The following is a 23519-nucleotide window of genomic DNA, read 5'->3' as shown; positions in this document are numbered from 1 at the left end:
CTGGCAGCTACGAATCCACCAATTCTCTAAGAGTCCAATCTGTCTACAATGCATAAACTGACAAATATTAATTAAACCTTTCCATTAAAAAATAAAATAAAATAAAAGACCTAGCTTATTGCTTTCAAATGTTCATTCTTTACATCAGAAATAGGCAAAGGCATATCAAAGAAAGTTACCTGTCTGTTGATGGCTTTTGGTTTTATTTCAATTTTTCAAAAGAACCACTAAATAAAAGTTTGAATGCAAATATCTGATTGGCTCCCAATGGTACATGTTCTTACCAAAAGGAACAAAAGCTTGATTTTTCCAAGGACGGAGGGGAGGAGCAGGGAAAAAAGGTCTAAGTTCCAGAAGTACAGCATTAACTACGTTCTTATGAGAAATCAGTGACAGCTAAAAATCAGTGTTCCCACTAGACATGATACATTGAAAAAACAGACCAACAGTTGCAGGAGAGGCAGAAAGCTAGCTATGAAAACAGTGATGTTATGGCATATGATACATGGAATGCAAATGGAAATATGATCATCTGTATTATAGGTGCATTTTTTATTGAAGTTTCTTTTTGTGTGCTTCAGCAAAGGCAGAAAAAAGGAAAAGACAAGAAACATAAAAGAGGAAAATATGCAAGAAAGCAAGAATCAAGACAGCAACTGCAAAAGCAAGACAAAGGACTGAGAAGTAGGACAGACTTCAGCAATATGGTCCGAAAAATGCTCAGAGGTCAACTAAGTGAAGTGAAAATAATGCTCATTTCTCAAAAGAATCTGGAGGGGAGATGAAGGGGAGGGAGGTTGGCAAGGTTTTTTTGGTTTTATTTTGGAATTAGTTTGGAGGGGTTGTTTATATATATAAACCTTAAAAAAATAATAAAATCAAACACAGTGCAAGCCTGTCTAAAGAAGTGGAACTACAGATGACAGATTACTCCTCTGCAACAAATGAAATATCTTGACCTCTCAAATAAACTGAGCATATAAAAGTGTTAAGAATAAAAGGTGCATGTAAAACCAGCAGCAATATTATGTTTGGCTTTCCACTACTTCTGCAAGTTACTGTACATAAATTACATCACTCTTATAGAAATGGCACAGCCTCAGACACTTTCCACGTTTTATTTACATTTTAAGACTAACTTTAATCTCAATCACATATCCATACATTTCCTTTGTTTCACTAAAACTTAAATGCATGGTTTATTAGAACAAAGACTGTAAACAAATATTTGCCATGTCCGATACATGTAACACACAGGAGCTGCTTAACAGAAATTAATCCCCCCATTTTATAAATACAGGTATCAAAACAATCCTGAACATACTTTGTGACACTACTAGTAGTCGGCACCCACACCCTTGCAAAATTAAACAAGATGAGCAATGGTATTTCACTGTACCTGCTACTTTAAAACAAATTTAACTGCAGCTCTTTTACTAAGCAAGATGGATAAAGCATGCCATTTATATTTTGCCTTCTCAAGAGATAATTTTCAGAAACATATATTATTCCACACCAATCTGACACTTCCCGTCATGCTTTCATCTTGTAAGACCTGAATTCCAATTTTAGGCTATTTCAGGCTTATGCTTAAATGACAGTGCCTCAATTAAAAAAAAATAAAAATAAAAATAATTGTGCTGCCTTTTTCTCCCATAGTGCCTGAAAACATATTGGGCATACATATAATATATATATTCTTACAAATGTCCAGGTCATGTATACCAGCTGAAATTCTTTAATGTGTGGGTGTTTGCATTGTGAGATTTAATCAAGACATTAACATGAGTAGAAGGTTGTTGTTTTAAGACAGAAGTTTGAGAATCAGCTAAAATTAATTGTTGTAAGTTTGTCCCTCTGGAGGTTGTGGAAGCTTCATATTTTCTTTGGACATCATTAGACGTCTTAGCTCTTGAAGTACAACTTTAATGCTATAAGAATTTTGCCATTTTGCTAACACTGGTATGCTCCGTGCATCCACCTGGAAAAAGAAGAGGAAGTTATAAGTTATGGTGAAATACAAAATATCTACATATTGACTCAACTGTTCTAAGCAAGAGTCTAAGCATTCTCTGACACTTTGACTGTGGCATAAAGTCCCTGTGGTTCATAAATTATTTTTTAAAAAACAATTGCATACTTACACACAAGTACAGAATCTGCAATAAAATCCATGCAGGTGGACCCTTCCATCTGCGCTGATACTGACACTATTATTAGTGAGAAGGAAAGGGGGCGGGGGGAGGATGAGATAAGCAAACCATTCACTCTAAAACCAGAGTTCTATCTTGTAAAATTTGAAACAAATTACTAGATCAACCCCAAAAAGTAATCATCTTCATTATGCCAAAATATACATCTTGGGTTCCCTCAGTTCTTTTAAAGAACCTGCCACACAAGAGTCCATGGGATACATTCCTAGAGGAAAAATTCCCTTGTTTTTCCACTGGTAGGGGTATCATTAGGGGTTTCTTTCACATTGATACTTCACAGTGCTTCTGATCCATCAAGAGTCACAACATAGACTAAGAAACGGCTTGAAATATTGAAGTAACCCATCCATAATGTATGGACACTCCTCAGTTCTTTGCATCCTTCTTACAGTAAGTCACCTTATGGAGCCGTGAAGATTACTGTACATCACTTACCAATTTGAATATGAACTGAAAGGAAAGGACATGGGACTTCTCCTATGCGTTTATAAAACCTGTGGGACAATTTACACAATTATATTATAACAGGGAGGTTTCCATAGGAAAGTCAGCAATTGAAAGTCAGCTTGGGGATTCTTCTGGCAGCGGGTAAGTCCTGGCCACCTAACCCCTGCAAGATGACAGAGGGGCCAGCAGCTCTGGAGCTGCAAAGCAGGCCCACCACTGGTAACAGGGGTATATTGCACACTGCTGAATTCCACTGGCAGAGTAGCACATGCAGCTCACACAGTTATAAAAGCAGTGGAAAGCACTGCTTTACGATTTAGGCAGCACGAAACATCAGGAAGTTTCTTATCCCATAGTAATTAGGGCAAACTGAAAGAAAAAACAACACTGGAATCAGAAATAACAATGTTAACACTGATACTTTATTTCTGGATTGTTTGAAGTGAGGCTGTCTATTTCCAGAACACCAGATGAGACTAAACTAAAACAGAGGCCAAGGTTTAAAGACATGCTGGCCCAGGCAGCAATATTCCCACAAAAAACTTATGCTTCCTTTCACTAGAGACCTGTTCCTTTAACGGTACTACTACTTCATATCAACTCAGATGAATGTGAAGCTACCTTCTGACCTGAACCAACAGAACCCACCCAGTTTAACAAAAAAAAAAAAAAAAAAAAAAATAAAAAAAAAATCTTTGGAAAGAAGTGCGCAAGCACAATCCCTGATCCAATTCACAGCTCAGCACTGTTAAGCATAACAGTTCAGATAAAAAATGTTCTGCTTACACTCAGGAACCCTTTTAAAGTCTGTAGAGCTGCCAAAGACAGTGTATCATCAAACCACAGTATTGAAGGCTGTCATATTATTTAATAATTATTGCAAACACTATGAATTAGGAAGAAAAAGAGCACCAAAAGGAAAGCTCCATTATGCCACAAGCTCATATCAGTTTAAATACAGGAGTTACGAGCTAATACATAGAATCACAGAATCATTAAGGTTGGAAAAGACTTTCAAGATCATCAAGAACAGCCATCCACCCACCACCAGCAGCCAAATAAACATGGTACTACATTCACACATTTTTTGAACCTAACATTAGGCATCACTGCAATTCCCAGACTGCTAGTATTTTTTAAAGGGGTATTTGGTTTAATATGTCTAAATAAAAGAGACAATATCAGAGCAGAATAAGACTTGAAACTGGAAAATGGGTTTTCTTTTCTTAAAAAGCTGACTGTTAGATAAAAACACAAGCGAGAGGTACCAAGTTCTTACACATCTCTTCCTCTCCAATAAGATTAAAGGACACTCCAGAGCCACTATCCAACAAGCTGGACCCAGCAAACTAGGAATGACGTGAATTTATTTTGAAATTAGAAAGGCAAATGTAATACTACTCAATACTGTTCTCTCTACAGAAAATGCATGAGACCACCATTTTTCTTTCTATAAAGAAGAAAGACTTGAAGGTGGTTAAGTATCACAGGAACAGAAGACACTAGGGCTCAGATTAGGTTTAGATTTTGGTAGCTTGGAGAAAAAACCAAATGTAATTATCCATTGAATAAATACTGGGTTAAAGAAAGAAAAAATGGAAAGGCAATTGCTCTGGCACTTCCCAAGTGAATGTCTTCAGCCTGGACATTCTGTTTTCATACAGCCTTCCCTTTTCCTTGCTTCTCCTCACCAGTGCCTCTGTAGGTTCTCTCACATCTGGAGATCTACCTCAACTACAGCAAGTAGCAGCCAGTCACCAGTGCTGTTCAAAAAACACAAATCTACATCCACAGACTGCAGTGAAATACAAGACCTGACCATTTATAAGTCAGGCCCTTCAGCTCTTCTTTCTTTGCTAGGAATTTGTAGCAACAAACTCACAGCCCATAAACTCTGCTTTAACAATGTTATTAATGTTTTCTGAGCAAAGACTGCTGAACATGGTATTTTCCTTGCTGCTTATCTCCAAGTCTCTTTTCTGCAAGTCAACAACTTTTTTTCACGACATCTTACAGCAGTAATGATTTTGGCTCAGGTACTGTTTTCTGTGTTGCAGATTTCCCAAGTTAGTGCACAATAAATTCACTTCTTGAAGAACAACGATAAGGTATTTGGAAGAATGACACAAACTGTGTCCAAATCACACAAAAGCATTAGGTAATATTCAAGCACACATCCTGGGACAGAGAAGGAGAAATTTCAAGGTCACATAAAAGCTAATAATGAATGCTGAAGACTTATTTCATTCTGGGGCTACACCACGGTAAAGCTTTCAACAATAGCAAGAAAAGCAAGATGTTTATTTTTTCTAAACAATTGACATTTGAAATAATTTTACACAATGTTGCAAAGTATTCAGTGTTTTTTATATTCCCTATATCTTAACTTTAAGAAATAGCAAACTGCTTAGTCTACAATAAACATACTCAAAGCTGAAACTGGACAACAGTTTATAGATTTATAGATGACAGTCCCAAGTGAGTTTAAAGGAAACAAATACTTGCAGCTTTAAATAGTATTTAAATGAACAGAAGTGATTACAAAGCCTGTAAGACAGACTGCTGAAGAGCACTCTCACAAATGCAAAAAATCAGAAATCCTCAAAAGACCACAGGAAAATACCTAGCACATCAGAATGAAACTGGTGTTTTATCAATACAGGATATACAAGCCTCCAAAAGAAAAGACCTCACAGTACTAAGAATGGTAATTTTAAAACAATTTTACAACAGTGATGCCATTAGAACATAAAAGCATTTTGTCCAGCTCCACGTAAGTACTTGGATTAGCTTTCCTGAGCTTAGTCCTCTAATTCTGTATCCAAGCACAGTAGCTCCATAGGCAATTGAAAAGCAGAAAAAACCCACAAAAACTAACTTGCAGATAAGAAAAGCGAGGATATCTAAGAGGGTGACTCAGGGTAATTAAGAGTAGTCTTCTTTAATAAAATACTCCTGAAGTAGTCCTCTTCTTTCCTGCACTAAATTTATGAAATAGTTCTGGAACGCCTGAAGTTATGGAGCTGATGGACAAGTTACTTACAGGCATAACTCCTCTCTTAGAATAAAAACATCAATAAAATTTTAACTGTGATTACAGATAAACTCACACTTTCATGCAAAGCATAGGGACTTTTAAGTCAAGAACATTGAGAACCACTGCTAAGAAGGCAGCTGCTAACTGGCTTCCTCAGACTACCCTCAACTCTAGTTCATACCCACCTCCTCCTCCCCCTTCCACATTCCAACTCAACAGAAATTATCACCCTTTGAACTTATGCTGAGGTCTCTACTTTTCCCCAGGTGTTAACTGGTACACACCTCTTTTAAAGTGTTCCTAAACAAGGTTACAAATTTTTTGAGTAGTATGATAACACTGCTACGACACACAATTTCAGCTGCTGTTTATCTTGGGTTTCTTTTCTTTTCTTTTTCAACAATTTTTTCAACTTCAAGCAACGTAATCAAAAGCTGGCCATGTGTGCAGAAACAGCGTGCAGAAACAGGGACAGTAGAGTTTGTCTGAAGATGAAACCCTGTCATCCATTCAAAGAATGAAGCAAGCCTCTTATGATCTATTGCATGAAAGGTGATCAGAACATGTCAGAACAGCCTGGAAGAAACACAAAGGAACTAAAATAGGAAGCAGCAATGTGAACTGTTCTAGGGATGCTGAAGGTGCCTCCAGTTTATCTGACACATTTGGCACAACTCTAGTGAGCACAACGGCAAAATCAGCTAAAAAGCAAAATTCAGGGACAATGGGCACATTAGAAATTAATTAGTTTTAAATTTGTTGGGTTTGAAAACTGTTTTCATTTAAAATACTATTGTCCTATTCAAATCTGTTGAAAAATAGCAATTCCTTCATAAGATACACTAGTTAACAGAACTAGGAGGGGAAAAATTAATTAGGGCTTTGTATAAGCTTATGAACTTATTAAAATTCAGTTTTCCTGCAGTGATGACTGGATGTTAACAGTGCTTTTCAAACCATCAGAAGGATTTCCTGTCACAGTATTAACCCCACTCCTCAGCAAGCTTCTCCAAACAAAAACTCAAAGTGACAGTTGACTAAACACGAGCCAGGCTCTGCAAGTCTGAGATTCTGCTTCAGAAACCAGCACCTATATTGTCAGGCATGTGCTGATGAAGCAACAAGGGCACAGCTCTTTACTGATCCAGAATAATACGTTACCAGGGAGACGTATGAAAAGAATATTATAAACATAACCTCTACTGCATCACAACCTCTTAATAAACACACACTTAGGGCACAAAGCACAGTTGTGATGAAAGGCAACAGATGATTGGTACATAGCAATTTCAATAAAATTTTAGGCAAAGTTGTTGGCTATATGAGAAGTACTTTCAAATTAATTTTAAATCATTTCTAAAGTATTAGTGCACTGGCTTTGGATGAGCAACCAGTACATTATCCTACCACCTATAACAGCTCATACAAACCCCTAAGAATCTCCCTCTCCTCTAAAGATTTGACATATTTAAGCTTCACATTTTGTTACTGTTAATTACACAGCTGCAAGTCCACTTTTCTTTTAAATCTTGCAAAGTATTTAAAATATAAAGATGCTCTCTGACTCATTACTCATTACATAGTACCTTAACCAACTCATTCATTAGAGACAGACACAGACAAGTGTGATATTTTATTTCCTTCTGACATATACCACTCTAAATGCAAGACAGCTCACATGTCTTTCCACTGAGCAATGGGGTACCTCAGATTACTTCACAGGACTCAATTACCTAGAGAATAATGAAGTAAAAACTTGTTTGAGCTGCTGCCATTGCTCATGTACATGAATGCATTTCTCAGTGCAGGATCAGTGAGAGTAACTTATTACAAACTTATCTTTAAAATGAAAGCGATTACTAAGAGCTGTATCAAAAGACATTAAGACTGAAGCTCAGAGTCACCTTAGATTTGAATAAACCCATTATAAAGAGAAAAAAAAAAAAAAAAGTTGAAATAGAGCAGTTCATTACAGGCAAGTTACTACTCCAGAGTCAGATTCAGCATGAATAAACTCCATTTCTAATTAGTGGAAACATCAGATAGTTTGTACTACTCCTGTTACAGTACAAATCTAATTCCCTTTTATGAGAGTACTACAGGGGAAATACCTACACATGGCTTATACACTGGTTTTTTATTTTTTCCTTTTCAAAACTAAAACCTTCAGCTTCAAAAACCACAACTTTTTCAATACTATGAATTTTTATCTCATTGTTAAGCCACTAAGAACTACTAACATATTGTAAATACCTAGTACTGTAAATTTTTAGTAGTGGGCAACCAAAACTTGACTTAAACAAAATCCTTATATTGCAGAATTTAAATATGAAAGCTACATCCAACATGCATATTCCTCACCTGGGTTTTCCCCAGAAGTAATTTATGTACAGATTAACAATAAGGTTGATCTTACCATTTCAACTTACCATTCCATTGGAATTATTTATTCCATTCATATTAATTTTAGTTACAAATCTAATTGTAGGAGGTGCTTCTGGATATTTAGGTCCACACTCTACTTTCAGACTGTATATTCTGTTTTCATAGTTTGTCTAGAAAGGAAAAAGACAGGCTAATGCATCTTAACGAAAACTAAATATTAATTTTAAAAACCCTACAAAACAAAGGTAAGAGCCATGAAGATGAAGCATGAAATAATTTTAAATCTGTTATTATTATATACCTGTTGATGGTCTTGAATTACCAACTGATATTCCACTGTTTTGGTTATATTGATTACTTGAAGAATATGTATAAATTACACTACTTACTGACTACCAGGATACAGTTTTTTTTTAATTCAAGTCTACTCTTGTTTAACTCAAGTTTACCCAAGTTTACCCTTCCTCCCCACCTGCATTCTCAAAACAGCTTTGGCACAGTAGGGGGCAGAGAGAAAATAAATAATCTTAAGGGAAATTACTGCTATCCCCTGTAAAAAAATACCTAACACTGGAAAAAAAAAAATGGAAATAGGGAAAGGCAAAGATGCCAGTAACCCAACAGTTAAGACACAAAGAATATGAAAACAGTATTTGCAAAAAAACATATCCTAGAAGTAATTAACACTCCACAAGATATCTAAACTTCCACAGATGAGGACTGACTGGTTTACTAGAAGAATTATAAACTCTGAACAGTAAAGTGACAGCTAGTTAGCAGAAGACATCACTCCAAAGTGACCACGGAAGAGATCATTCTAAGTGCAAATATATTCTGAGGAAGCCCAATTAGAAGAGAACATGGCTTTATCTTTTCTTTAATCTTGTCAAGTAGGCCATGCATAATAAAAAGTGTCAGGGGCTCTGCTGGTCACTGATGTACATGCTTCTGCTCCAGAAGGAAGGTAAACCCAGTTTCTACACCTGCCTTTCCACTGGCACAACAGTTACAACTAAAATGAACCCAAAGCAGTAACATGCCTCAGACCTTCCTGGAAATACCATCTTCAAGCTGTTCTGCAGCAGCCAGCTGTTACTCTTTCCAAGCAGAAGTATCAACAGCAGCCAAGTTATCAAGTGACATCCCACTCTATGGTCAACTGAAAGGCAGAGTGGAAATTCGACTACTGAAGAATCCTAACTGTGTCCTATAATTTTGAGATGCCACAGAGACCAAGGAGCAAGTGGGCCAGAAAGACACGAGACAAAACAGAACACCCTTGCTCAGAAATTATTCTTTCCCACTAACAGCTGAAGGACCAATAAAAATAATCTCATCCTGCTACAGTTAATAGCTTCTACTGCAGCAAGAAAACACAGAAACACAAGTTTTCATTATTCACTCAGATAAAACGACTGAGCTCCCCAGGGAGGAATGCCATCAGTTAAATTTACATACACTGCTTACAACTGAAGAATCCTAAGAATGGAAACTCATTCTCATTCCCTTATTCCTATCCAACTGGCTTTTCATTTTTGCTGTTTTTCAAGTCATTGTTTTACTGCAAGCCAAGCATCCCAGGCTAGATCCTAAAAAAGCATGGAAAAAAAACACAACATTTTTGAGGGGCTCTGTTTCCTTTAATCGAAATATTTTCCTACCCCACCTTGCTTCACCCTTCAAATGAAGCAAGAAAAAAAAACTGACGAGCACTTTTTGCAGGCCCAAGAGAAGCCATATATTTGAAGAAATTCATGATGTTGACAGTATCAGTAACTTCCTCTGTGCTCACTGCACACTGCACACTGTCTACGTAAATCAACTGATCCCTAAAACACTTATTATACACAAACTGGATATGCAAATCTTGTCATCAAAGTACCAGCACTGGCTTGGCACCTGCTGGCTTTTACTTTCTACAGTCACCATGTCATTCTATGTCACCAGTAAGTCATTCTATCAGCAAGACTGCATGTCCTGGAAATGGCCAAAATATTACCTGCAGGCACTCTTTCATAAAGAAAATAAGATGACAATGATATAAACTGGACCAAAATTAAAATTGCATCCCAGGTTGGTTTGTGTTGCTGCTGTTTTGTGGGGCTCCTTTCAAAGATGGACTTTACCTCAGGTTGACCCAGAAACCACTCTCGAGACAGGTGGGTGTTTGGAGAGTCAGGGAGACACTACTTTAGTTAGCTCCATATTGCAAGCTCTTTTTAAAACTCATGCAATTCCAAACTTGCAAAGAGTCTGGCTGCACAGAAGCTAGTATCCAAAGGATACCATAATTATGCTTGTCTTTTAAATTGGTCCTCTCTCTCAAATGCATCTGGATCTTAGCAGCTCAGTGCTATTACACAGATGTTCAAAATACATCTGCTACAAGACACAACCATCTGACTTCCAAAAGGAGCTTGAAGTATGCTGCATCTAACTCTGGAACTATGCTATTCTGGAAGACATTATCTTCACTGAAGCCAATACCTTATCTCAGCTATTGTCTTGGCTAGTTCTTCCAATAAGCCCTGCATGTCTGAAGGACACAAGATCACAACCTCATGTTAGCAGTGAAAGACATGTGCTAACTTAGAGCTATGTGAAGTATACCCAGTTAAAGTTATCATTTACAGAGGGATCTCTCCTACCATGTTGTAAACCACAGGAATGCCTGCACAAAAGTTACGTGCCAAGTGAAGATGTGTCCCCTCATATATGATGAGGCTGATCCTCTGACACAAGAAGTGACTACTTCTCTTGCAAGATTTATCAGTCTAGATGACATTCTAAAGAACTAAAAAGGTTGGATGGATCTGAACTTTGTTTCTATATTTTATCTCATTAGAAATAATTAAAAACTGCTCGGTCTTTAGGCATGAGTCAACTGAATTGCATAAACTACTATACTGAAAAACTGATAAAAGCTGTGAAATTTGAAAACATAATGTCAGTTTGCTAAAGAATAAAATCACTAGGAACATATGATAAGCTGTGGAAAGACATTTACCCTGTTTACTGTACTGTCATTGTACTCTTAAGTGCAGTAATAACAGAAATACAGACTGTATTCCTAACTCAGTTATACATCTCAAATCACAACTGGCTGCAGAAACATGTACCAGAGGAAAACAGACAGAAAGCACTAATGTGTCATGAACGGATGAATTCTAGCAGGAATATACACTGTTTCTACAACTTTATACATTCCATTTTAACTAAGTCCTTTACACTATATAAAATTAACTTTTTTGCATTTTGTATTTTTTATTGCCTACAAAATCAAGAAAAACATTCTAATTCATCACACTTACCCTTGGTGGCCCAATAATCATTCCTGTCCATCTGGTCAGTGTCATATCTTCATCATCTTCAAGGCCCCAGCTTACTGTACCATCACCTACTCCCTTCTGCCCTTCTTCAAGCTCTTCCAACAAGCGAAAATTACGAGGTACTTTAACTAGAAATAAGGGAAGAATCCAATTAGTACTGCCCACACTAAGGGAAAGGCAATTTCATTGCTTTCATATGTTATGCACTAGCAATTGATGAATATTTCAAAGATAAAAAAATATTTTCTTCTTAATTTATTTAGCATTCAAATTGCTTTGAAGCAACTAACCACTTCATTAGAAGCTAGTTACTATCAAGTGATAGAAATGCAAACTATAGAAGAAAAAATACCAGAGGTATCTTTCATCTGAGACAGCCTAATTCAGGTGCTCATTCCCAGACACGGTACTGTTTAGAACCAACATATTTCAAAATCATTTCACTATCTGTCAAGTTCTTCTCAAATACAATCCACATAAAACAGATAGGCCAAATTCCCTCCAAAAATAATGCAACATTTAACACAATTCATCTTAATAAATATGAATTGTAAGATAAAGATCGAAACATTTTCATTTGTTTTCATTTGATTTAAAAAGCCCCAACACTTTAGTATATGAACACAAACAAACAAACAAAAAAATCAAGTCTTTTTAATCTACTAGTTACTATTCCCATTTAACAGAAGGGAAAAAATAAGCAGAGAAACAATGATTAAGTTGTTAGATAACAACATATTCACAACAGAATATGAAGATGTACTGCCTATAAGGAAAGCCAAGTAATTTTCCCATACTGAATGATAATCACTGCCTTTTTATTATCATACATGAAAACAGACAGATATTGATAGGTGGTAAACAAGTGAATGTTTAATTGCTTTCCATCACAGAAGATAAAATGCTATTTAAGAACCAATGCAGGGAACAAAACTAATTAACACTTGTGCTTGCAATCATGGTATGCTTTCACTGTTAAATAAAATATGCATAATGATGTAGTTGTAATATTACAATACAATAAAACTTCAGTAGCTACTTGGAACTATTATTATTTCCTATAGCTACTTACAACTATAGTATTCTTCATGATTTTTATCAGAGATCCTTTCTTGTACTGGAAAAATTCAGGTACTCTATGATATTAAAATTCTGGGGTGCTTACAAATTTGTTAGAATCATAGAATCATCAAGGTTGGAAAGGACTTCTGAGTCCAACCATTCACCCTACAACCCCTAACCATTAAACCATCCACTGTAGCTCCTCATCTACCCATCTTTTGAACACCTCAAGAGACGGTACCCCCACCATCTCCCTGGGCAGCCTGTTCCAATGCCTCACCGCTCTTTCTGTGAAGAAGTTTTTCCTAATATCTAACCTGAACCTACCTTGTTGAAGCTTTACCCCATTTCCTCTTGGCCTATCACTGGTCACCAGAGAGAAGAGTCCAGCATCTGTCTCACTACCACCTCCTTTCAGGCAGTTGTAGAGAGCAATGAGGCCTCCCCTCAGCCTCCTCTTGTCCAAGCTGAACAGCCCAGTTCAGTTCCCTCAGTCTCTCCTCACAAGCCCTGTTCTCCAGATCCCAAATCAGTTTGGTTGCCCTTCTCTGCACCCTCTCCAGCACCTTGATGTCCTTCTTATACTGCAGTGCCCCAAACTGCACACAGGTGCCTCACTAAGGCAGAGTATAGGGGCAGATCCCCTCTCCCTGGTCCTGCTAGACATGCTGTTCCTGATACAGGCCAGGATGGAGTTGGCTTTCTTGGCCACCTGGGCAGACTGCTGGCTCATGCTCAGCAAACTGTGCCAATCAACACCCCTGGGTCCCTCTCTGCTGGGCAGCTCTCCAGCCACTCTCCTCCAAGCATGCAGCACTGCTGGGGGTTGTTGCAGCCAAAGTGCAAGACCCAGTATTTGGCCTTACTGAAACTCATGCAGTTGGCCCCAGCCCATGGATCGACAGAGCAGGTACCACTGCAGAGCCTCCCAACCCTTGGGCACATCAACACTTCCACCCAACTTAGTGCAAATTTACTGAGGGTGCACTCCATCCCCTCATCCAAATCATCAATGAAGATGTTACACAGGAGTGGCCCCAGCACTGAGCCCTGTGGAACACCACCAGTGACTGGCTGCCAGCTGGATTTAACTCCATTCAAACAACTCTCTGGGCCTGGCCTTCCAACCAGTTTTTTATCCAGCTGAGCACATGCACTTCCAAGCCACAGAAAAAGGCATACATCCTATGCAAGTTTGAAAAAGATGGGGGTCAAAGAAAGTGTTTTCCTTATCAGTTACTTAGTCACTGGGATTTCAAGTTTTACATTACCCTGGTTTCTATTCCAAGTGGTCTCTATGCAAAAAGTTAAGAACAACAGTAATGCACTATGATGATTTAGTCAATACATATGCAAGTAGACCAGTATAGACAAACATGCCCTTTCAGAAAGTACTGAAATAAAGCATTTTCCACAGTTACAGTTTCTTCTAAACTGTATTTAAAACTTTTTTTTTTTTTTTAAGTAACACAGACTAGGGAGCAACTTCTAGAAATTACAGAAATCATTGCCTCCTAGTTCTCCAAATTCCCAGAAAAAAAAAAAAAGCATTAAGAGGTAAGCATTAAGTATCAGGACAGTGCAAGGCAATTAAACCACTTGTATGGCTTCACCTTCCTTCCTGCATTGGTACTACCACTCACCTGAACCCATAATAAGCTACTTCAGCTTGCTAACTGAGCAGAAAATTATACCCTTTAGTTAGCCCTGATAGCTTAACAAGCCAGCCCAGTGCACAGAGAGATCTCTCAAGTACCAGCACAAAATTGCTGCCATGGCAGCAAAAATTACAATAACCTCTATGCAAAAACATGTTTTAATGGAGCTGAACTACTCTGGCAGCTTATTTTCACAGGGAAGAGTTCACGTACCTGGAAGTACTGACACAGTGCATCAAGGAGTAGATAATTTCCCAATACTTTAGAATAGATGTTTTTTAAAAGCTTCACTGAAATTAATTTGCCCATTCCTCTGGTCCCATCCTGACTTGTTATTAACATTAGATCTGTACCTTTACCTATATAATTCAGACTAGTGATTAGAATTCACAGTCATGTTTCTATCACATTACAGAGCACAAGGTTTTTTTTAATTTTTGCTTTAGATTCATACATGCTCTGGAATGGTATCTGCCAGTAGAAGTTTATTGCTAACATTAAAAAAACCCCAAAACTAAATAAAGCATCAGAATAAACTTCCAGTAAACCTCTTGGTTTGGATCACAAGACTGACTAGCTTTTGATTGGTACATGGAGGTTCAAATAAATAAAAAAACCCCACAGACAACTCCTATCCCCCAAACCCAGGTACTTTAGCATCCTGTCATTATCTTTGACTTCTTTAGTGCCTTAAAACCTGCATTTCTCAGAATTCTTGCTCTGACTACAGAACTTTGAATTTACAGTTTACCTCTTAATTAAGCATATAAAATATGGCAGCAAAGAGGCTTTACATTCATTTCTGATCACTTGCTATCACCTTTCTTCTCACCTGCCATGGGAAGAGGTTCCATGTCTTCTCCTCCTAAAACTCTTGCTCTTGCACTAATGAGGCTCTCGATTAGCCAAACTGGCACACTAACTCAGCAAAAAGCCCTTCTTCCATTAGGCAAAAATCAAATCCAACCAATTAAACAACTGAGTTGACTCAGGAGGAAAGACCAACAGATGTCAGAGCTGACTGCTATGTCTTTCAGTGCCTTCTTTTGCAAAACCATGGTTGTGAGGATAAGAGAGCTTTTTGTGGCAAAAAGCCATCAGACTGGCTCAAGTCTATCATAAAATTGTACTCAATACACAAAACTGTAGGATATGACAGTAACTAGAAAATAACATCTCCTTTTGTGAGGCTGTCCTGTGTTCATCACATTTTTTCCACCAAGCTGTCCGTTCTCACTGGTTCCCATAACTGCCCAAGGAGGGCAGTGAAGGATTTGGGAAACCTCCAGAACCTCTCCAGTCAGTGATTTAGATTTGCTCTGAAAAGAAATAAAAACGTGTGACAGCAAAACTCCCCACACTAACATTCCTATCAGGTCAAAAAGTATGTAGCAAGACACTCTGGAGTAAAAAATAAGAGTCAAAACACCTCATGTTTAAAAAAACCACCTAAAATCAACCAATCAAACAACCGAAAAAAAAAAAAATCCCACAGGGCCCTACTGAGATTCCAACACATTAAAAAACTCCCAGAAAAAAATGTCAGTTCACAACTAAAACTGGCCTAAAGATACATTAAAATAAATTTCCTCTTAGAAAGTTACTCAGTGCTACAACATTTGAACTGTGGTCAACAGAAATCATTGTATAATTTAAGAAAACCCCCCTATTTCATAAGAACACTTCCATATTTAAGGTACTTCATTCACTTTCACAAAAATATACTATTATTTTATTTATGAGATCATAGGAAACGCACAAGATCTTTGTTTTTATGCAAATTTATATTTCAGACTTGGACAACAAACTCTCCCATCCCATTTCCAAAGAGATACCCTGATTTGTGAACTGACATCAGCTGGACAGAGCAACAAGCTGTGCACATCTTAATTATAAATGTCTATTAGAACTTTATTCAACAAAGGAGTACCAGCTCACTACTTCCTAGCTTGAAAAAAAAAAAAACCACCCAAAGAAGCCACAACCCAAAAACTCCAGTAACTTGCTTCTATGTCCCTAGAGTATATGATTAATGTTTTGTCCCTAAAACTTCAAACTTGAATTACAGTCACTATTGAATGTTTTATTAGAAAACAATTGTTGATAGATTTCTGGCAAGTGACATGAAATGCTTTAAAAATTAACACAGTGGATAAAAAATATATACCCTTACCTTTATAATTACAGTCTTAGAAAGTACCAGCAAAATAAACTTAATTGCTAATGCTGTCCCAAGTATCCACTCACACACCTGTACAGATTTACAGAGCTGAAATCACAGAATACATGTACAAGTTTGTGCCTTACTTCCAAACAATAGCAAGAAATTCTAGTCTAAAAAGACCAGATAATGATGGTCTGGATCTTTTGGAAATTATATTTGTGCCCAGTATAAAGTAAAACAAATCTTTTTCTTCTATTTCACATATTCCAAAAGCACAATCTAAATTTTATGTTAAATGGTTCACACAAAACTTGCAATTTTGTCTCTGAGCCAGGCAACACAATTCATCAAACAGTTGCTACAAACTTCGAAATATTCCTTGAAGAAATCTAAAAAAGCAGCAATATTTCATTTACATAATTTGGACAATGAAACAACATCTTTTTTCCTAGTTTGCAGCTCATCAGCTATATGAAATTACAGAAACCACCTCCATTCTTCAACTGAGAACAAGAGCTCAAGTGTATGTATCTACTGGAACTAGTGGTCGCAATCAAACAAAGAAATGTCCTTTCACCACCATGGACCTGCCAAATATTGTTCTCTCCAATTTCACTTGCTGAGAGGACCACTACTCAGCTTCGGACAAGTGCAGACAGGTTGTTTTCACACCCTGGGAAATATAACAGGGATCCATCCCTCAGCTAAAACCTCTCACTTCCAAGTGAAGGGACTTAAAGCAGTCGTGGCAGAGCTGTAGCTCCACTCAGTAGGTGTGATTACCAGCTAGGCACAGCACTGCACCCAGAACAACTATTTGCAGTGATGGACTAAGGCTCTCCATGTGAAAATACTGCATTCATCAAAATTAAAAACCAAAAGCAACCTTCCCCACAGCCTCTTTTCGGCTTACCTATAAAGCTCACCTCACCACGGATTTTACTGACAAATACCTCCTGAACCCCCATTAGCTGTATACAGGAACTGCCAAACAGTTTTCACCAAGGTCTCACAAGAAGCTGAAGCATCAGTCACTTAAACAAGTAAACCAAACAAACACCCACTCGTGCTTACATACACCAATAGTTTTTAGTTTAGTGGTTTAATCATTAAACTGGACTAGAGAAACTATTACCTACTAGAAATCCATTAGCTTAACAGCGAGCTTAATACCTTGGAACTACGAGAAAAGAATATGAGCAAAATCAGTAAATTAAGGCTTAAGCAGGAGGGTCTGCTTTCATAGATACAAAGGTAGTTCACATTCTAAACCAGCCCATTAACAGAAGCAAGTATACTATCCCACAGAACAAGTTAGAGAAGAAGAGCTATGCTTTTACCCCAAAACTACATAACCTGAAAAAAAAACATCAGAAAACAAAAATAAAATGTCTCTTCAGTGCCCTTTAGTAGGACCAGCAACTTCCACTGGAACTTCCTGGATGGACCTGCTCTTGCTAGTATGTGAAGGCACAGTTACACAGTCATAATGCCACATCATCTCCTAGTACAGAAATTAAACCAGCACCAGGGCAGAACACCCAATTGTACTTATGTCAAATTTGACAGAGCACAGTGCCTACACTAAATCACATTTTTGAGGAATTCACATGGACACAATCCTTCAAATACAGTTGGCACTCCAAGCTCCGTGAACACCAAGTCATTCTTTGCCATATAAAAGGCAAGAGTGGGATAATCTACACCCTACTCTTTTCCCTGCCACTTACAAAAGGGAGTTGTAACACTGATTTTTCATAATTATGTCCAAGCCTGAAGTGTGAGACTTTTGGTTCAGTATTTTTGGCAAAATTATTTTTGCAGGCATTGTCTGTTACAAGAGACTCTTGGCTTCAATCACTCCTCAAAGTTACATCTATACTAGAAAGCCTTCTACCATAGTTAAACCAGCACACCCCATATTTCCAACACACTCCCCAACACAGCTATAAAAACAAAACTTAATACAGACTCAAAAACAAGTTATATTAGTAAGTTATTATATCAGTAAATTATACACAGCACAGCTAGGATACTGTGAGGGATGCTATTCTTTCTGATTTAGATAGTTATGCTAGGAAAATCTGTAGTATAAACAATTCTGAATGCCTGTGTTATCTTTTGCCCACTGCCTTCAAGCTAAGGGAAACTGAAAAAATATTTATAGCTTGGTAACAAAAGGAAAATCTCTCATACCCTATTTAACAGCTTGAGGCTGGGAGAAAAATAAGTATTTTTTAATGACAGGGAAGGGGGAGGGAGGGATGCCAGCCTTGCAAATTCTAAGGCATAATACAATTTCTCCTGGGGCAGGGAAGAATTAAAAAATCCTCAGAGAATCACAAAAAAAAACCAACCAAAAAAACCCCAAGAAAACAAACCAAACCAGGTTCCTTTCTGCATGAACAATTCGAAGTCATTCCGTTGTGGATAAAATAAAGAAAGAAACTGAAATAATGTACTAACAAAAACAGTACACCACACACCCACAAAAATAACATAAAATAACCAAGCTTTAAATAGGCCCTGAAATAGGTGATAAAGAAAAAAGAGGGGGAATATTAATAGTGTATGTGAAATGCTAACACATTCTACTCTGTCTGCAAAAGATATTAATAGAGAATTAAATTTCTGGAAGATATTCTTATTCAAAAAAAACTTTTATAAAAACATGATCTCTATTTTTATTTGCCAGTTACCCTGCTCTCATCACATATTTTTTTTGCTTAGTAAAATATTCTGTGAATACACACCAGGAGCCTTCTATCAAGAATTATTACCAGGTTACCTGCAATTGCATCATAATTATCTGAGTTTCATCACAGTAACGTGGGTGCAAAAAACCAGAAGTATTTCTAATAACCTGCCTATTAGCAAAGTTAGACATGGGATTTTTGTCTACAAAAGAATTCCATCACTACATCTTTCCTACTATTTTTCAGCAAATATGTCCCAAACCAATGCTGGCAATAAAACTATTAATGCAGATTACTTTGAGTTTAAAACAGGAAAGTACTAAGCTATCTTAAAAGGTGAAGTGAAGGTATTTAGCAGCAATATGTGGTATTGATCAGGATGCTGAAGCAAGGTACTAAGGAAACCCACTATGCATGGATTAAACATTCATATAGTGCAAGTGTAGTATTTTCCAGACAAAAACTCCAGGCATCACTGATTTTGTCACATAAAACCAAATGAATGCATTTCTATCAATGATAACAGAATACAGAAGGAATTTATTTAAACCACTCAGTAGACAGAAGACATAAAAAAAACCAACTGATAACAGAGATCCAGTAAGCACTTTGTGCTTCCAAAATTAATCATGGGTAACCCCTCAAAAATAACAGTGATCCTGAATGCTTTCTTTGCCATTTTGCTGGTGTCTAAAGCATGCACTCTGTGTGTCAGATTTATTGAACAATGGCAAAGCTCTAAGGAACCACATTTTAGACCTGCAGACTCATGAAGACTGACCCAACTAAGCTTAGTCATGGCAGCTTTCTAGGAAAAGAAGTTCAAGAAGAAAAACACACCTGACATAATCAGGTAAAAATCCATTTCCATATGTAAAATGAAACTATTAATCCCAAAAGAAACAGAGATTACTAACTTTAGGAATTAGTAAGAAAATGGATAACTTTTCAAGCTCAAGTAAGTAGGTGTACATTAACAGACACTTCCAGGGCAATTCACTATTTGTACATGTTACATGTTTATCATAATTTAGAGGTTGGAAGACTTCAAGGAGGTACAATTCTTGGATCTACATTGAAGTTTAAGTATTCATTTCTTCAGCTCTTGGTTGTTTATTTTTTTTGGTTTTTTACAAAAGTGCAAGACTTGTCATGGAATATTTCTGAGCAAGAGTAAAAAAAACAGTCAGAGCAGTGTGTAAGTTAAACCTTCACCTTAAAACCTACCTTTTGGTTAAAGCCAACTAAAGTAGTAGTCCTTTTCAGAATCATATTGGTTACTATTTATTTCACCTAAGTGAAATCTTGTATTTGTTGGTATCTTAACAGAGACAGCTCAGAACTAAAGTAAGGCTGCATGAAAACAACTTCTACAGGAGTGTCCTTTATATTTGAGTCTGGCCACAACCATAAACATTGTATAAATCACTTATATGAAGAAGGCAGCTAATAAGAAACCGTGTTAATACACCAGAAACCTTGGTCCTTCATAGCAACCCACCATGCATATTTTGGCTGAGGAGAAAAGGTCTAGAGGGGTGTGAGGGTATTTATGGGATAGGGCACAAACCCTAGTGTTCTAAAAAAACCCAAACAGTTATTTCACTGAAGACAGAACATAGATTTAAAGAAGGGGTTTTTTTCCTTTGTTTCATAACACATATTGATAACTTTAAAATAAATTCAGTTATCTACTAGCAATAATAATTTAAAATTATAAAAACCTAAATTCAGTGTTTGAATGTTGACCTGTTTTTAAGTAGTAGTTCTAGTTGAACTGTGTTAGAATCTGCATTTAATACAATTTAAACTCCTCCAGCTCATACTTCAGGGTTCAGATGCCAAATACCTTAAAGCAGGTCTTCAAAGGAAAAGAGAAATTGCTTTACACTTGCACGTTTAGGGACAGAAGACTTCTAACTCAGATAGGCAAGGTCACACATGAGTATGGTCCACTGCCTGGCAGCTCCCACTTCCAAGGCTGTGACCACCTCACCAGCCTTTGGTGGTGCCCCCCTGTCTCATTTACCCTTCACATACATCTTACCCACTGCACTTGCAAAATAGAGAATGCAGTACATAGAGACAGAGAGCCCCACAAGGAAGGAGAGGCAGTTTGCCTAACAAGACCCCAGCTTACATTTAATTTAAAAGAAGTGTACTTAAACACCAGAAGAATCATAATAAACTTGCAATATATTAACAGTATTAAATTTTACTTAGTTTGAGGGGTGGGAAGGGAAGAAATTAATTTATATAGACATTAGATAGACTATATATATATATTGAGAGAGACAATAGACATTAGTTGTTGAGATGTCATAAACACATACCTATTTATAAACACACTTAATAATGGCTTAAACCACAAATCTTGGTTCTGGACTAAGATCTCAGCATATCAAAACTGGATAAAAAAAACACTGGTTTATTCAATGTTTCGGTTGCTGTTGGTTTCACAAGAATAACTACACCTAGAGCTTGACTTCTCCAGCAAAGCGAGCATTCCAAAAGTATAACTTCATCAGAAAAAAAAGTTTCTGCAATTTTAAGGTTTTATTAATTAACTTTTTAAGTATGAGAAACTAATAGCTGAACCAATAGCTCCATTGTCAAAGAATCTTCACCCAAGAAATCTTCCCTTTTCTCTTACACTGCCTCCTAGGTAACCAGAAGGAAGCAAATTAACTGCTCCTAGTAATTTTGAGTTCTACCAATTCTGTTCCATAATTCATCAGATTATGTACTGAAGGCAGCCTAGTGGAAAGGACTCTTCTTGTGATGGTCAGCATACTCTAGGATGTTTAATTTTAATTCACTTCTAACCATGCTCATGGCCACTGGTTTTCCCTGCTCCCCAGTCACCACTTTCCCTTTTCTCAGAAGGGCAGCAGACAGAAGTGACTGCCATTACCTACCTGATTCATCAGAGCTGCTCCACATGCTGGATCAGCATCCATTTCTCACAAATCCCAGCAAGTTCTAACCATTCTACACTACTTCTCCTTACCAAGGTTCCTTCCTCAATGAAAACCTCCACTACCCATCTCCTGCAGTCCAACTCCCTCCACAATCCTAATTTTTTGTGTAGCAAAAATACCCTGAGCATCCTAAAGCTGCACAAAGTACAATAAAGAAGCACGAAAAGCCATCATATGTATGTCAGTGAGCAGAAGTACACAGAGTAGTTAAGGCTGGATATGTGCACACACTGAAGATAGTCCAAAGCTTATAGAAACAACTCAGCTTCTTTAGCCAAGATGCAACAGCAGTTAAAGTTTGATTCACTCCATCTTTGCATTTCCAGTCAACTACAATAATCTTGAGTACAGTTGCTGGCACAGAATTACAAATGGTGCTCATATAAATTGCACTAATGAAGAAGCTTGCTCCACTAGAGAGACAAATGTTGGACTACAAAACAGTGAAAGCATAAGGAAGCTCTTATTAAAAACAAACAAACAAACAAAAAAAAAAGCCAAAAAACCTAAAACCCAGAAAAGCTCCCACACAACTTTTAAGTAATTAAAATACCTCATCCTAAAAAACCTCAAAAAAGCTACCATGCCAATAGAAAACTACAGTATAAAACCCACTAAACCAGACTGCAGTTCTAAGAGAAAATCAGAGTAAATTGCTCAAAACTAATCCTACAAACTTTCACTAATATTAATGGCGTAAATCTATCAGTACATATTATCAGATATATCTATATATCTTATATATATTATATCTAAGTGCAAGGGGTTTTTTGCTATAAACCAGACTCTTGTTAGCTCACTTTAGTTACACAGACACTGCATATCCAGTTGTGCCTTAACCATAATACCAGGGGAACTAAATGGTTAAGTCACTAAATAACTCATCAATTGACATCCAAGCTGTTTCAGTGAAGAGTGGAAATACACAGCCTGGCTACGATTGAAAAGTTAACTCTTCATAGGTAACTAGTAAATAAACCACCGATGAAATATTAAATGGTTCAACCACCTTCCCAAATGTTTTAGTGTTTGAAGTGATAAAGTACAAAAAATTACACATTGTGACACTTAGAAAATTGAGAATTTTATTGCTATTTCAATTTGTACAAAGCAATGTAAGTTAGGAAGCCAGTAAAGAGGTTTTATAACAGGTATCTGTCACCTTAAAACCCACCAGCAATACTGATTGTGATTTAATAGTCTACAGAATAAAGATTTTATCAGACAAATTAATCTTTCCAATTTCTCTCTTAAGTAGCTAAAAAAAAAAAAAAAAACACAACCAAGCTTGTTCAGTACAAACTGATCCCCCTATTAAAAACAAAGCTATGTAAAGGCAAAAAAGGCTAAAGGAAAGGTATGAAGGCAAATAGACTCAATTTTTCAAAGTTTCATTTTGTGTTGGCAGAGAGGAAAAAGGTTTTCGAATACATACTTTTTAAGCTTTTTTTTAAAGTATGATGTAAAAAAAATTTTCTGTCCCAGATATAGGGACAGAAGAAGTGGGGATACTGGTCATGAAATGGCTTTCACAGGGTCTGCTTTAA

General features: G+C 37.0%; 1 protein-coding gene across 3 annotated transcripts in view; it reads right to left on the bottom strand.

The window, feature by feature from the left end:
• Positions 1-1102: 1102 nt before the first annotated feature.
• Positions 1103-23519, bottom strand: part of UBE2V2 (ubiquitin conjugating enzyme E2 V2) — a 28853-nt gene continuing 6436 nt past the window's right edge. Inside the window, exons 1-4 of one of the 3 annotated variants that reach the window (XM_071737513.1) lie at positions 12801-12820; positions 11394-11539; positions 8127-8252; positions 1103-1981 (exon numbers count right to left, since the gene is read on the bottom strand). In XM_071737513.1, coding sequence (XP_071593614.1) covers positions 1835-1981; positions 8127-8252; positions 11394-11438 — 318 coding nt within the window. In that variant the 5' untranslated portion in view covers positions 11439-11539; positions 12801-12820 and the 3' untranslated portion in view covers positions 1103-1834. Of the gene's footprint in view, positions 1982-8113; positions 8253-11393; positions 11540-12800; positions 12821-23519 lie in introns of those variants that run through there. The other 2 variants (XM_071737511.1, XM_071737512.1) reach the window with 2 other exon arrangements.

This window comes from Heliangelus exortis, chromosome 2 (assembly GCF_036169615.1).
Source record: "Heliangelus exortis chromosome 2, bHelExo1.hap1, whole genome shotgun sequence".
NCBI lineage: Eukaryota > Metazoa > Chordata > Aves > Apodiformes > Trochilidae > Heliangelus > Heliangelus exortis.
This window is presented reverse-complemented; position numbering and strand designations above follow the sequence as displayed.